The sequence below is a fragment of the Cajanus cajan genome, chromosome 4 (genome assembly GCF_000230855.2).
Source record: "Cajanus cajan strain Asha chromosome 4, NIPB_CcT2T_4, whole genome shotgun sequence".
Classification (NCBI taxonomy): Eukaryota; Viridiplantae; Streptophyta; class Magnoliopsida; order Fabales; family Fabaceae; genus Cajanus; species Cajanus cajan.
Window position 1 is genome coordinate 4,554,828 of NC_138520.1, and position 15,296 is coordinate 4,570,123.

A 15,296-nucleotide genomic window follows, 5' to 3' on the forward strand; every position below is an offset into this window, starting at 1 on the left:
ATATGTATGTTTGTAATGATACGTATGAATGTTTGAATATGAATATATTTATTGATCATAATGATGGATAGATCATTTATGATGAATGATGCATTATTACATGTGATGTCTTATGACATGTGTATGATTGTTGATCATGATGGTGGGCAGACCATTATGATGTATGATGCATGATTGCATGTGATGCCTATGGCATGAGTCTAGCCTAGGACTTGAGGAGAGGAAAAATATTTTCGAACTGGAAGAGCTCACATAGAGTCTCTTGAGAGTGGTGCTTGGATAGGCCACTGATATATGAGAGTGGTGCTCTGGGAGGCCACTGGATTTGGGAGAGTGGTGCTCAGATAGGCCACTAGGTTGGGTGAGTCTCCTCTAAGTCCTTAGCTAGTGTTGGAGCGGGATATGAGGTCGAGGGTTATTCCCTTAACCAAGTACTCGGGAAGGTGCGTGGATCCTTGCGGATAGTCGGTGGGCGAACTCTTCAATTGACTTGGTTAATGCATGCCAAGGTCGTGGTAAGCCCGTACCCAGCTGTGCTATACCTGACGGTGGATCTGGACTTCCAAGTGTGTAAGTGACATCATCCGAGTAAACCCGAGGGAGGATTATATCCTGTTTAGCTGTGACCGAGCGGGCGCTTTGGGCGTGAAAACGGTTGGGGTGGTTTCGGTAGGATGGAATGTCACTTATACAGCTCTATTGTTATGGAGATCTCCTAGGTGTATGCGTGACGACGCATTTGATGATTGATATGCATTGATATTTGTCATGAGATGCATTTACTGCATGATTATGGACATGATGAAGTGGGGTGTTTGACTTCATGTTTGATGAATGAATGATTGATTGAGATGAAAGGTTCCTTAAGAACAGGATTTGGGATGCATGTGTAGTATAGATTTTTATTCTGTACTTGTATTATTGATTTTTGAATTCTAGCTTACCCTTTTGTTTTTCATGTGGTGGAACTGCGATGATCATACTTGGTATGGGAGCAAGTCAGGGATAGCTTGGGAGTAGAGGTGATCGTTGCGAGACGAGGAGCTGAGTCTCGTATTTTGAGTTACCATTTTGGGTAACATTCTTTTTGTCAGTGCTTGACCGACACTAAGGAATATTTTGGGATGACTGTACATATATGGTGCTATATTTTATATACAGAAACTTAATTATTTTGATCTTTATATTTATGCCTGTATGTATGTGTTATCCAGTTTAATATTCTCTTAGTTAACTAGTTGTAGTGCGATTCCACTAAGTGTAGAGACCGTGGCGGGTCGTTACAGTTAAAAAGTATAAATATACGTTATAATATATAAAATATATTATTAAATCTTATTCAAAATTAATTAATATTATGTGTAATTATATATATATATATATATATATATATATATATATATATATTATACCTATAATAATATTTTTTACATCTCATTATATATATTTCTTGATACTGTTATAGTGTAAGAGTTTTTATGCCATTCTTTAATCAAGCATATCATATCATTTAAATAGTTCCACTATAACATACAATTCAAAATCTTGATAGATTTTTTATTTATTTATTTATTTTGTACAGCTAGTATTGAATGTAATTTATATTTTTTGAAGACCATACATATCTTTATTTTTATCCAATATAAAATAGTACTAAGATTAATTAACAGGAGATTTTTCATTGAAATATTTATTTTCCAATATTAAAATAAATAATATAATATTAGTATATTTATTATTTACAATATTTTTAACCTATACATATAAATTTTATAATATTGAAATAAGTAATATAACATCTGTGATGTATTAAAAAATAAAAATAAAATAAATGAAAAAAATGTGATTAAATATTTATATTTAGAATATAAAAATATTATATATTTTTATTAAATATTTTTATTTTTATAATATAGATTTATTATTTATTAATCAAATTTAATGTTAAATAATAATATTAAAAGTAACGAACTCATTTAATTCAATGATGGTATATAATATAATGTTTATATATATTGTCATTTGAAAAGGTTAATGGCTTGGTAGTTTTTATAATAAATTTGGTGGTAAGAGTCATAAATAACTTAGTGGCTTAATATGACATTTGATGAGCTTTTAAGTTTCTTTATATAAGATTGTTTGACCAAAGCAAACTTATTTGATATGAGAGTATATTTTAAGAGTTATAATTTATTATTAATTTTTAAGTTGATTAAAGTAACTTATAATTATTATAACATCTTATTTTATATTATTTTACATTAATAAACTAATTTTTCAACTCTATACTTTGTAATTAATTTATAAACTTTTAGTCAATTTACAAACTTTTAACTACTTTATAAGTTAGTTTTACAAAAAAAAAATACAAATTTTATTTCTCTAATAAAAGCATGATTGGCAGGATATTTAGAGAATATATATGAATTATTTTTATTAACTTAAAAGTTAATTTGATCAAAATAAAATTGTTTGATAGAAAAATTTACTTAAAAATTTATAATTTATTTTAAAAAACTAATTTAATTAGTGTATAGTTTATAACCTTTTTTGTTTCATTTTTTATTCCAATTAATTTACTTAAAAAGAAACAATTTTTTTTTTACTATATCAATCTCATACTCTCAATATCAAATAAATAAATATATCAATTGTATGGGTTAAAAACTTTTAGTTTTTGAGCTTCAACTTATAATTTACAACCTTTCACCTAGCTTATAAACTAGATTTACAACACACCCGAGCCATTTTTATTTATAATAATTTTTATAATCTCATATTTTCTATAAAAAACACACTTCTGATTTTGGTTTCATTTTTCCAATAAAATTATTATTACTATTTTTCATCTTATTTTTTTATGCGCGCGAGCGTTAGGACGAAAAGGAAGCATTGTTAACCGCGGATTGGAAGTAGCGGCAAGATTTTATTTGGTGCGATGATTGTAAACGAACGAACTCTTTTTCTATAGAACAAGAGCATTTGCCTCACAGGTGTTCGTTCTTTCATTCATTCATTCCGTGTTTGTGCGTTTTGGAAATCCAGATGGTGAATGAAGGTTGTTCTATTCCCACGATGGATCTTCTACGGTCGGAGCCCATGCAACTGGTTCAATTGATCATTCCAATCGAAGCAGCTCATCGATCCATTTCTTACCTCGGCGATCTCGGTCTCTTCCAATTCAAAGATGTGTGACTCCTTTTAAATTCTCATCGCTCTCGTTTTATATTCTTTCATTCTCAAAGCCGCATTAATTGCCGTGACTCTTACCATGCTCTGTTTCACTTTTTTCAATGCTGTTTTTGATGCTTCATCTCCCTCACTCGCTGAATGTTATTTGTTTCTTACATTGATAAATCTCTGTTTAAATCTATTCGATTCTTCAGCTCAATGCAGATAAAAGCCCATTCCAGCGGACTTATGCTGCTCAGGTGCCTATCAAATCTCTATCCGCGCTTGCGTTTAAATTATGTCATATAAAAAAGAAAGTCCTATTAGCCTATGAATTGTGTGTGTTCTCGAAGAGATTGGAACTCTCTAGTGCCATGACATACGGATAAACTGCGTAATAACTTGGTGTTCTTGCTTTTTATATGCATCGCCTTATTGAGGTTTTTTATTTTTCAGTTTACTATATGAGCAGTTTTTCTGTTGAAAACACAAATGGAATTCTAGATTTGTTTTTGTTTTGATCTCAACGTGTTTTAGATGTCTAATGATCTGTTGTGAGCCAGCCTCGGATGAAAAATTGTTTTAGTTTATTGATATCTTAGGCACACGAGAGAACTCCTTCATGTAAATATAGCTTGTTGAACTAATTGGACACGTGCTCAATTTAATTTTAACTACAGATTTTAGGTTAGAGCCGAAAGGGAGTTATAATGAGACCATTCTCTCTCTCTTGCTGTCTCTCTTTTTGTGCTAGAGGTATTGTTCAGGCTCAGTGGCAGACACTTAGACAGTATCTTTCCTTTTAGGAAACTTTCAGCTTTAGAATTAATTTTGGCTTTTCATGCAACATGGAAATTGCCAATGTTGCTAAAATATCCCATCTTTTGGTACTCCTTGTATTTTTAACAGTTCAAAAAATTCATAACAGCATTTACTAATACTAGTATGTCACATTCTATAGAATTGATTTACTGAATGGAAAATTTATCATTTTATCATCTAGATCAAAAGATGCGGGGAAATGGCACGTAGGCTACGGCTGTTTAAGGAACAAATGATGAAAGCAGGGGTATCACCCTCGCCGCGGTTAACAAGAGACCGTGACGATGATCTGGAAAGTTTGGAGGTTGTTACATGCTCTGAAATTTTTGTTACCTATTCTTCTGTTCAAGAACGCAGGATCATGTGATGAAACTTTTCCTCATGACTAGGTTAAACTTCAAGAACTTGAAGCTGAGCTACTTGAGATTAACGCAAATAATGAGAAGTTGCAACACACTTACAATGAGCTGTTAGAGTATAAGCTTGTTGTAGAGAAGGTATGTTTTGCTAACTTCTACAATGCCACAAAAGCCATAATTACTCTGATTAAAAAATGCCATAATAATTTCTGATAAACAGGCTAACTTTGCTGATCATCTTGCTTGTGTTTAAATAGAAGTGTATAAACATTTAATTTTTGGTATATTATTATGATTTATTTCTGTCTCGCTGCATACATTTTGTCAGTACAGAAAAACTTATTCTTAGGCTTGTGAATTGTGACATATATATTTGGTCTTTTCTTTTCTTTCCTTGGTTGGATAGAAAACTGCAAAGTGGTAATCCCTTATTTGCTTTATCGTGTCAGGTTGGTGAGTTTTTCTCTTCAGCAAGAAGTAATGCTGTAGCTCACCAGAGGGACCTTGAAGTCTATGCAGGTGCTGAAGGGTCTCTTGACAGCCCATTATTATTGGAACAAGTATAAGTTGCAGTTTTGTAGTTTTTGTTTGTTTCTTTACAGTTTTGTTTTATTTCTCCTGTCGATGATGCTTATTAAATTTATGTTCAGGAGGAGACAACAACAAAGCAAGTTAAGCTGGGGTTTATATGTGGACTTGTTCCTAGGGAAAAATCAATTCCTTTTGAAAGAATTATATTTCGTGCTACTAGGGGAAATGTGTTTCTCAAACAGACTGTGGTTGAACATCCTGTTCTTGATCCTTTGTCAGGAGAGAAGGTTATTTTAAATTTTTAAAGTTAAATCTTTAACCTCTTGCAGAAATTTAGATATGTAACATGAGCACTAGATCATCGCAGTTCCTCCTTTTTTTTTAAAAAAAGCTGCGAACTTAAAGAGATGAAAGAAGATGCTGTTTTGACTTATTTTTATATATAATTATCTTTTCTGATTCTGGAAATTTACTCTTCTGTTGCCACCGGTCATTTCTACTTTCTTAGTGTTTTATGGTCAATAAAGACATAGTCTCCCTTTTTACAGGTTCATAAAAATGTATTTGTTGTCTTTTATTCTGGAGAGAGAGTTAAAAGTAAAATTCTGAAAATATGTGATGCTTTTGGAGCAAATCGTTATCCTTTCTCAGATGACTTGAGTAAACAATTTCAGACGATAACAGAGGTATACGTAATTTTTTCTTAATGTTTGTGCATAGCTTTCAATTGTCGTTAAGTGTTAAACTAAATGCTTCAGATGCTGTATCTTTAAATTTTTTTTGTCAAATATTAATAAGATCAACTACATATTTATTATGTAGTTTGGGTATTTCAATGTTTTACATCTTTAATCTTCTCTCTAACTTTTCGTACAGCTATTGTTCAGTTATGTTTTTCTGATAACATGTGTTGTTTTTCTTCAATAGCCTTTATTAAACTGTAAATTTCAGTGATCTCGATCAACCTTCTTGTTGTTGTTTAGTTGTTAATTGTTTTTGCTTTTATTTTTCTTATCAAGTTCAATAGTGTTTATGCTATGACTAAAGTGAACCATTTTATGAAAGTGCTGTTGCACGTTTGGATGGGATCATTTAAACAACAAACCATTAATTTAGTCGTTTAATTATTTTTTCAAACTCCAAAATAGTTTTTTATTTTTATTTTTTTCACGGGGAATCATAATAGTGTTGCATACTATTCCAACTAAATACAAATAATTGATCCAATATTATTGTGACTACTTGTTTCCTATAACTAATTAAACTAATTTTGGAGTTGTATAATTAATCAAAAATGCAGGAACTACACACAAATGATTCTTATTATGTGCAAAAATAGGTAGGCATGTGCATACTAACCCAACTACACACAAATCACAACTGCTTGTTTCCAAATGTTTGATTAATTGTTTGATCCAAAATAGTTTTTGTTTTTTTTTTTTTTTATCGGGAATCTCCAAAATAGTGATTCGAAGCGAAAACGTTTCTACATTATGTGGTGAAGGGAAAAACATGTCCAAAGGCCAGAATACTATGATAAAGCTGACCAACTTAATTGAAATGATTACAAAAACATTGAATCAATCCCATGATTTTGTTTGGTAAAGATATTCACCATATAGGAGACTGGATTTATGATGTGATCTTCTTCCAACATCCCCACAGTAGTTGGTCTACTTTACCCATAGTAGCAATTCTTCTGAGTCTGACTACGGATAAGCTACAAGAAATAATTATTGCATTTTGTGACCTTGATAGGTTTCAGGAAGACTTTCAGAATTGAAGACTACCATTGATGCAGGACAGATTCACCGGAGCACTCTATTGCAGACAATTGGATATAACTATGAGCGGTGGAGCCTTCAGGTTTGTTTCATTTTGTATCCAGTATATCTAAGGATAATTGCTGACAAACATGCTAGACTATTTGATTCATGTTTCTCTTTTCAGCTTTGTTGCTGAGCTTCTGCAATTATTTTTTATTCCAATGCTGACATTTCCTTTCTTCAATTTTAACTGATAGTTGAAGAAGGAAAAATCCATTTATCACACTCTAAATATGCTTAGCATTAATGTGACAAAGAAATGTCTCCTTGCAGAAGGTTGGTGTCCTGTTTTTGCGACAAGTCAGGTTTGTCCTTGAACTTTCAATTTACTTTCTAATATGTTGTGCATATACCTGCATGGAAAGGGGTTTTTACTAGCTGTCATATCTAATTAATTTGATCCAATACTTGACAGATTCACAAAGTATTGCAGCGTGCAACAATGGACTGCAACTCTCAAGTTGGGGCGATATTTCAGGTTTTACAGACAAAGGAATCACCGCCTACCTATTTTTGCACAAACAAATTCACTTCTTCTTTTCAAGAAATTGTAGATGCCTATGGGTAAGTTTCGTAGAGCTCGGCATGGGCATTTCAAAATTCATTCACTTTTATTATAAAAAAAAAAAAAAAAAGGTTCCCTAGCAGGTAATTTTGATCTGACTTGCAATTTTAATCATAAATAATCACGCGTGAAGATATGATAATTTTAATCCAATGTGATGGCTCATGTTATATGGGTTCTTCTCGGCATAACTCTGGTTTATTTATTTTTTGGGCTTTAAGTGACTTGGCACCAAAAAAAAATGTTTATTTATTTTGTTATGGCTACTAGCTGAGAATAACTGTAGAAAGTGAAAGCACTTCGCATTAACTTGTGATATACTTCGTACTTGCTGACAGGAACGTTTATTTTTGAAAAAAAAAATGTCGTCTATGATAATTCTCTTGAACTCTTCCATCTTAACAAAAAATATATGAATTGACAACATGTTGGTAAGGGTAAAAAGGATACAGAATAGAAAGGGGGTGATTTTTGTTGTATAAACTCTGTTTAAATACTTTTGGTCTAACATGTGACAAACTTTAATTTTTATTCTTTATAAATAAAAATATTTTATTTTAGTCTCTATACATATTATTGTTACTTTTCTTTTAATACCTATAACTTCATAAACTTTACCTTGTATTCTATACAGTAATAGACGATTAGGACTAAAAAGAAAAAACAAATAGAATTTGTATAAATACAAAAAAAAATTATAAAATTAGAAGGTAAAATTTATTAAACTATATATGTTAAGGATATTTTTCTTTACATGAATGTACTAATGAATATTTAAACCTATAAATTATATTAATACACGCCCACGATTCATTCTATGGTTATAAAAAAAGTAATACTACTATTATTTTATTACTAAGGTTCTTTTCATTTATTTCGCTTCAAATAACATTTAAATTTAAATGTTTTTCACTAGTTTGGTCAAGTTTTATGATTGTAATTGTTTATTTATTTATTTTTTCCCCTTTTTCATTGATATATGATTTATTTTTTCCACTATTTGTGTATAAGTTTTTTGTTTGGGCCTACTATGTATCCTTTCTCTCTATTATCAGGATCTGTTAACACTTGACAGTTATATAAATAAAAAATCAGTCTCACACCCTTGAATCATGCTTAAATTTCTCCTTTGGTTTGAAATTTATGTCATTCTCGAAAATTTTCATATTAATCCTACATTATTTCCTACTCAAATGATGTATGTATCTTAAATTTAAAGTAGAACATGCTTTCAGAATAGCTAGTCACCTAGAGACTGGTGTAAGTGTATCTAAATATAGGTTTTCAATTCCTACAGAGTTGAGAGTGATGATATGTGGACTTTATGTAATTAAGTTTAGGATACATTCCGTCCAGTTCAATCTATAATATATAATATTGTCGAAGTGTTAGGTGGCATTTATCATGTCATCAAAATCTATTAACCGAGCCTTAGTTGCATGGCTTGTCGAACAACATGTACCAGTGAATTTATATTCCTATTTTCCAACTAGTTTCTTAGTTGCTTCTTGATTTACGGATAATCAGCCTGGAACTCAAATAATCGTTATTACTATTGATAGAGTCGCAAAGTACCAGGAAGCAAATCCCGGTGTATACACAATTGTCACCTTTCCATTCCTTTTTGCTGTAATGTTTGGTGACTGGGGTCATGGCATATGCTTATTACTGGCGGCTTTGTACTTCATAATCAGAGAGAAACAATTTTCGAGTCAGGTATTCAATCTTAACGTTTCCTCCTATTTTATGCCAGCTTCAGTTTTCTTGAGTGTTTCTGTTAACGGCAGAAACTTGGAGACATAATGGAAATGGCTTTCGGCGGACGCTATGTTATTACCATGATGGCACTCTTCTCAATCTATACCGGGTTGATATATAACGAGTTCTTCTCTGTTCCATTTGAACTATTTGGCCCATCTGCCTATGGATGTCGTGATCCTTCATGCAGGTGGTTATTAGTACAATTTATTCAACATTAGTTTTCTTTTCTACTAATTGGTTACATTATAAATATGCCTGTGTAATATTTATTATTACCTTTTTCAGGGATGCTTCTACAACAGGCTTATTAAAAGTCCGTGGAACTTATCCATTTGGTGTGGATCCTAAATGGCATGGTACTCGGAGTGAATTGCCATTTCTTAATTCTTTGAAGATGAAAATGTCAATTCTGCTGGGAGTATCCCAGATGAACCTTGGAATCGTAATGAGTTATTTTAATGCAAAATACTTCGAAAACAACATAAATATCTGGTAATAGCGAAAATCAATTGGTTGAATGAATGTGATCTGTGGTGTATGGTTTTGTTGTTGTTTGATTTTTCGATGATGCCTTAGGTACCAGTTCGTTCCCCAGATGATATTCTTAAACAGCTTGTTTGGCTACCTTTCACTCCTCATAATTATAAAATGGTACAAAGGGTCACAGGCTGACCTGTATCATGTGATGATATACATGTTCCTAAGCCCGACTGATGATTTGGGTGAAAACCAGCTTTTTGTTGGTCAGCAGTTCCTTCAAGTGAGAAATTTTAACTTTGATGTGGATACTTTTTTTATTTTTTTTATTTTAATAACACTGAACAGATGCCACATCTGAACTGTCCACTGTTTCATTGATGTTAGCTCGTGTTACTACTTTTGGCACTAGTTGCTGTACCATGGATGCTATTACCAAAGCCCTTTCTCCTAAAGAAGCAACATCAAGAAGTACATTCAAAACTATTATTTTGATTTCCTTTTTTTTTTTTTTTTCATTTTTATTGAATTCCCTTCTAATTTTTATTACCATGCTTCCGCAGAGGCATCAAGGTCAATCTTACTCTTTGCTTACGGATGACTCTCTCGAATCAGAGTCGCATAGTATTCCCCGTGACCATGACGAGTTTGAGTTCAGCGAGGTTTTTGTGCACCAACTCATACATACAATAGAATTTGTGCTTGGAGCTGTTTCTAATACAGCTTCATATCTACGTTTATGGGCCCTCAGGTAGGTAGTTGAAAGCGTTTGATGCAATTCTGTGCATTTTTGTTACAATTAATCAAAATTCAACATGGATATGGGCTTGCTGTTTCCCCCTTTCAAAAAGGTGATGGCTCAGTTAGGAATACAATTTAGGCTTTTTGATAAACTTGCAATTCGTAGATGGCAAGTACTTTGAATAAGGTCCAGTGGGCTTTGGATTCCTGTTAAGTCCTAAGGAACGGAAGAAACCTCACACAAAATGACTAAATATTAGAAGGAATATATTGGAAACCTAAACATCATCTTATTATCGCAGAAAGCCTCTAGTGACCTCGTGAATTGAATTACATTGCCTAGGGAGTATGATGCAAAATTGAATTCCACCAAGGAAGAGGAGCTAGTCACTGCAGTGGTGTTGTGGCCTTCAAAAGACACGGTGACCGGAAAAAAAATGCTGTTAAGCACAAGTGACTCTTGATACCATATAGAAAAGGATTGAATAATCAGATTTTTAATTATTCTACCACGACATATATACTGAGGGTTTGTTACGTAAAGATAAGAAAAGATAACTATAGGAATCAATTACTAAGCTGCTATTATTTGACAGAATAATGTTTGAAAATTTAAAATATAAAATAAAGTGGTTGTTGATAATGAGAGAACTAAGGAGAGGTAGTCCAAACAGCCTCTATGTGTAATTGAATCAAACCATTTGTGGTTGGCCAGTTTCTGAATTTAGAAAATCTAGGCATTGTGTCATGGAAGAAACCATGAAAGACACGATAAAACCTATATAAAGCCACTTGCAGAAGAAAATGAAAGTCTATGAAAATCGTCTACAACTTTACCAGTCAGTAAACCCATTCAAAAGCACTCTTTCATCTTGGTTAAGTCCGGATATCTATATATTGGCTAGTATTAACATGTATATGTTATTGATTTGATGACAAAATGATCATCAGCTTTGACGAAGACACCTCAACACTACTGTCTTGTCCTTTGTATCAGCAAATTTCAAGATTCAGCCCTTTTTGGTCCTTTCAAGGGTTGTTTGATTGGAAATACTAATCAGGGTAGTTAAATGACAAAAACTGATATGGTTTTATTGCCGTCCACGCATTTGTTGCAGCTACTTGTTCTACAAGGTTTTCATACCTTTTTATTCACCTAGTGTCCTAAAAAAGTAGGAATACTTTTATTACAAGAGAGAATATTTAATATATTGAAATTATAAAAGGCATTAAACACTTGATTTATTTAAGTAATTACCAATTAGAAGCATTTAGTGTAAATTTGATGTTCCTCAACATTTAACACACTTGTTAGCACAGCCCTTCATTATAAAACCTTGCATCTCTAAGTGCATTATACCTTTCATTTTAATTCTCTCTTCGGTTTTTTTTATCTTGTTCAGCCTTGCTCATTCAGAGTTGTCCAGTGTTTTCTATGACAAAGTTCTGCTTCTGGCCTGGGGGTAAGTTGTTTGGTTGTGTTGTGTAAGTGGTGGGCCATTAAGAAGGTTATTAGACGCATTAACCCAGTATGTTTGTGTGACTGATGCAGGTTCGATAACACTATTATTCTCATTGTTGGCATTTTAGTTTTTATATGTGCAACTGTTGGTGTGCTACTGTTAATGGAAACTCTAAGTGCTTTCTTGCATGCTTTGAGACTTCACTGGGTAGAGTTCCAGAACAAATTTTATGAGGGAGATGGTTACAAGTTTTTCCCGTTTTCATTTACATTACTCACGGATGAGGATGACCTGTAAGCTAGAAAATACCATATGATATCTTATATAGATAGAAATATGTCAGTTTTACCTCGAGAACCTGGCATGTATATAAGCTATCCCTACATGTCACATAGTTTGTAGTTATACGGTGTATATATATGCTGCCAAAGTCAGTAAAATCAGGCAGTGACTCTAGAATATCTATCTTTCCTGTTTGTAGGCCATTACACATTACATTTGTAATTAAAAACCAAATGGCCAGCATGAGGAAGGAAAAATAATAGTCTCCATTCCATTGGCTGTTCTAGTCAGTAACTTTCATTTGAGGGTTTCCATTGTGCAGAAGGCATTGCGTATAAAAATGCCTACACAATCAAGTGTATAGTGTAAAGCACTTTTGAAGATCAATCAATTTATATAATTGTTGTCACTCATGAATTCTTATTGTTTCTAGACCACATTGTCGTGTCAAATTAATCTGGTAGACAATTTATTACTGAAATCTTGAGACGTTCAGTTGTCTGCTATTGTTATTTGTATTATATTCTTACCTGTTATCTTTTAGCAGATTTCTCTTGCCGAGAAGTACAGTAAAGACAATGTTAATAGTGGGGACACAAATTATTTCCAGTAAGGTTACTCACAATAACTATCGATAACGTTGGATAATAATTAGTAGCTAGAATAGCTAGCATACAGAATTACAGGAAAAAGTAAAGCATAAACATGAGCTTGGCAATTATCTCCAAGATAACATTACATCGTGCAAATTATTTACATAAACCACACTATACTAGTGCCGGCATCATTATATTTAATGGTTAGAAGTTTGTATAGCAGCTACAGTCGAGACCATTGAGTCCACTCCACACACATTGCGACCTCTGCAGATCTTGTAATATCCGTTTTCTCCCCAGCTCTCCCCCCATGAATTCTTTATAATCCAGTAGGGCTTTTCCTTAAGCCGAATAGGAGCATATGCACCAGCACCATAGCCCACCAGAAGAACCCCATGATCCAAATGCTTGCCGCAAATGTATGGGCATGAGACGCCACCAATGTACGTCTGCATAAAAACTGCATTGATACCAACTGTGCCATGCAAAGCAAGAGTCAGTGTTTCTCGAATCCGCGATTCAATATATCTTATCATTTTTGAGGGTGGGAGTAGGGACTATCAAAGAATTGAAAGAATCATCTAAAATTTTAACATTTCCTTTGGGGGAAGGGTTAGAGAAGTTAGGAAAACAACAGAAAACAAGCTACCTGCAAGAGGACCATTCTTCACCAGATTTGCAGCAATCTGTTCTTCGTCAAGGGAAACCACACTGAAATTAGCTACAGAAGCAGCAATTTTGCTCTTGTCAAATTTGCAGGTGCCACGGTCTCTTCCAGTGTAAGGATATTCCTCTTCTCGCATTAGTCCACCAGCCTTGAGTGTGTACTCAAAAGCAGTTGTCATCAACCCACCGTTACAGCCCGAGTCACACGCTCCACGCTCTTCCGGATCACACTGAGAAATTTGTAGATAACGTTAATTCTCAATGTTTTTGCAAAATCCAAACCAGACCTCGTAGGTGGCCAGTTTTATCATCTTCCTACCTATGGAACTTGGGTTCAAATTCTAAAAATCAAAATCCACCGATTGGTACATCGTGTTACAATATATCACAACAATAATCAAATCATGCGATTTACCAAGCACGGCAATTATACTATATGTTTGCATGCATATGAAGAATGAATTGGTGAATTTATCAAGAGGCAGTGTGGCACATACAATAATTTCACAGAAAATCTAATGGTCGAATCGAAGAAGCATAAATAGGAAAGTAAAAATAGAGAAGATTCTTTATCTAGACTAACCTCATGATCGCAATCCACTAGTTGTTGTTCACTAAGGCTCACTAGCTCACCGGTGGCGAGAAAATGAGCACCTTCCAACGCTCCTACGGCGCTAAATGACCAACAAGATCCACACGAACCCTGGTTCTTGACGCCAGTAACAGCTCCGTGGTCGCGCCAATCGAAATCGGTAGGTAAGTCGTTGGTCGGCAGGATCGGAGCCTTTTGAGCGTCGGAGGGAAGACGGAGCGGCTTGAGGCCGAGGAACTGGCTGCGGAACTCCGACGGAGTGAGATCGGAGAACCTTGTGACGCCGTGGACGGCGGAAGGATCGAGCTTTTGATGAGACTTGGCTCGGAGCAAGTTGCTCTTAAAGACGCGGAACCGATGGTCGTGCTCCTCCTGCGTGGCGTAGGTCTTGGCGAACTTGGTCTTGAAGGCGGAGAAGTGGTGCTCGGCGTTGAGCAAGTGGTCCTCCTCCGCACCAGGCACCACTTGACGGATCAGAAGGTCTTCTCCGTCGCCGATCCGGTCGGCGGTTGCCACAGCGACGGAGAAAAGGAGGAGAGTGGAGAGAAAGTAGAGTGAAGGATTAGCCATTGGGGGAATAGAAAGGTGAGAGAGAAAAGGGGATGGATATTTTGGCCTTTGGGGGAATTTTATGAACTCTTCCTCCATGAATATCGTAAACGGAAGTAGCCAATGCCATTAAGACACGCGTTTCTCCATTATTGGGGTTGGAGTTTCCAAGCTAATCACTGCACTCCTCAGCCCATCAGTTCCAGGCGGTCCTCTTATTCTCTTCACAGTTTCTCAAAAATTAATATTTTAAATTTTTTTATTAAATTTAAAAAATATATTTCTTTAGTCTTCAATACAGTGAATATACATCTTAGGAGGATGCATTGAATTATGATTTTAAAGAACTTTTTAAGTTAAAAAAAATTATGTGGATTTTAAAAGACTTTGCAGGATTTTCATGACTTTTAAGATTTTGCAAGATTTCATAAGACTTAAAATCAGGATTTTAATGGATTCTGCAAGACTTTTAAATCAAGATTTTAATGGATTCTGTGGGATTTTGTGGAGTTTTGACATTTGATAAGATTTTTTTTAAAAATGCATACATTCAAATTTAAAAAGAGTCAAAGACAAAAATAACAAAAAAATAATAATGTCTAGATAAATAATAATGATAATTCTCCATAATATCCTATCCTCTTTTTATAGCATCCACTATCAATTGTAACAATTCATCGGAATCTTCCTTGGTCTAAGCTTCATAATTTTCTCTCTTTTCCTTTTTCTTTATTATTTCCTCGTGAATCTCCCATTTGAATTACTAAAACAATATATGTTGACAACTAGTTATATAAATAATTATGAATAAGAGACAAAATCAATAAAATTATATTATTATTTTTAGAAGCACACTATATCTTAACTATCCAAATGAATCAAATACGTCAGTCAT

The 15,296-nt window shown here is 33.8% G+C and overlaps 2 protein-coding genes across 2 annotated transcripts; one reads left to right on the plus strand and one right to left on the minus strand.

The window, feature by feature from the left end:
• Nucleotides 1–2,894: 2,894 nt before the first annotated feature.
• On the plus strand, nucleotides 2,895–12,407 carry LOC109816658 (V-type proton ATPase subunit a2). The gene is made up of 18 exons (XM_020381733.3): nucleotides 2,895–3,189; nucleotides 3,387–3,431; nucleotides 4,175–4,297; nucleotides 4,383–4,490; nucleotides 4,802–4,912; nucleotides 5,003–5,170; nucleotides 5,432–5,569; nucleotides 6,642–6,749; nucleotides 6,907–7,014; nucleotides 7,125–7,273; nucleotides 8,837–8,990; nucleotides 9,062–9,222; nucleotides 9,321–9,527; nucleotides 9,612–9,795; nucleotides 9,900–9,983; nucleotides 10,076–10,263; nucleotides 11,657–11,716; nucleotides 11,806–12,407. Exons 1-18 carry the CDS (start codon nucleotides 3,046–3,048, stop codon nucleotides 12,011–12,013), a joined length of 2,448 nt encoding a protein of 815 aa, XP_020237322.1. The 5' UTR covers nucleotides 2,895–3,045; the 3' UTR covers nucleotides 12,014–12,407.
• A 191-nt stretch (nucleotides 12,408–12,598) lies between these two features.
• LOC109816643 (cysteine protease RD19A) lies at nucleotides 12,599–14,567 on the minus strand. The gene is made up of 3 exons (XM_020381718.3): nucleotides 13,844–14,567; nucleotides 13,244–13,490; nucleotides 12,599–13,069 (listed from the first exon to the last, which is right to left on the minus strand). The coding sequence occupies exons 1-3, from the start codon at nucleotides 14,498–14,500 to the stop codon at nucleotides 12,792–12,794; spliced, it is 1,182 nt and encodes a 393-aa protein (XP_020237307.2). The 5' UTR covers nucleotides 14,501–14,567; the 3' UTR covers nucleotides 12,599–12,791.
• Nucleotides 14,568–15,296: the final 729 nt, after the last annotated feature.

What these genes read in the sequence shown, in the direction of transcription:
- LOC109816658 (XM_020381733.3), top strand. Translation starts at nt 3,046, where the DNA reads ATGGTGAATGAAGGTTGTTCTATTCCCACGATGGATCTTCTACGGTCG. An exon ending in ATAAGCTTGTTGTAGAGAAG is followed by an intron (nt 4,491 to 4,801) that starts GTATGTTTTGCT and finishes TTATCGTGTCAG; the next exon opens with GTTGGTGAGTTTTTCTCTTC. An exon ending in CTACGTTTATGGGCCCTCAG is followed by an intron (nt 10,264 to 11,656) that starts GTAGGTAGTTGA and finishes TATCTTGTTCAG; the next exon opens with CCTTGCTCATTCAGAGTTGT.
- LOC109816643 (XM_020381718.3), bottom strand. Translation starts at nt 14,500, where the DNA reads ATGGAGGAAGAGTTCATAAAATTCCCCCAAAGGCCAAAATATCCATCC. An exon ending in TAGTGGATTGCGATCATGAG is followed by an intron (nt 13,491 to 13,843) that starts GTTAGTCTAGAT and finishes CAAATTTCTCAG; the next exon opens with TGTGATCCGGAAGAGCGTGG. An exon ending in GAAGAATGGTCCTCTTGCAG is followed by an intron (nt 13,070 to 13,243) that starts GTAGCTTGTTTT and finishes TGCATGGCACAG; the next exon opens with TTGGTATCAATGCAGTTTTT.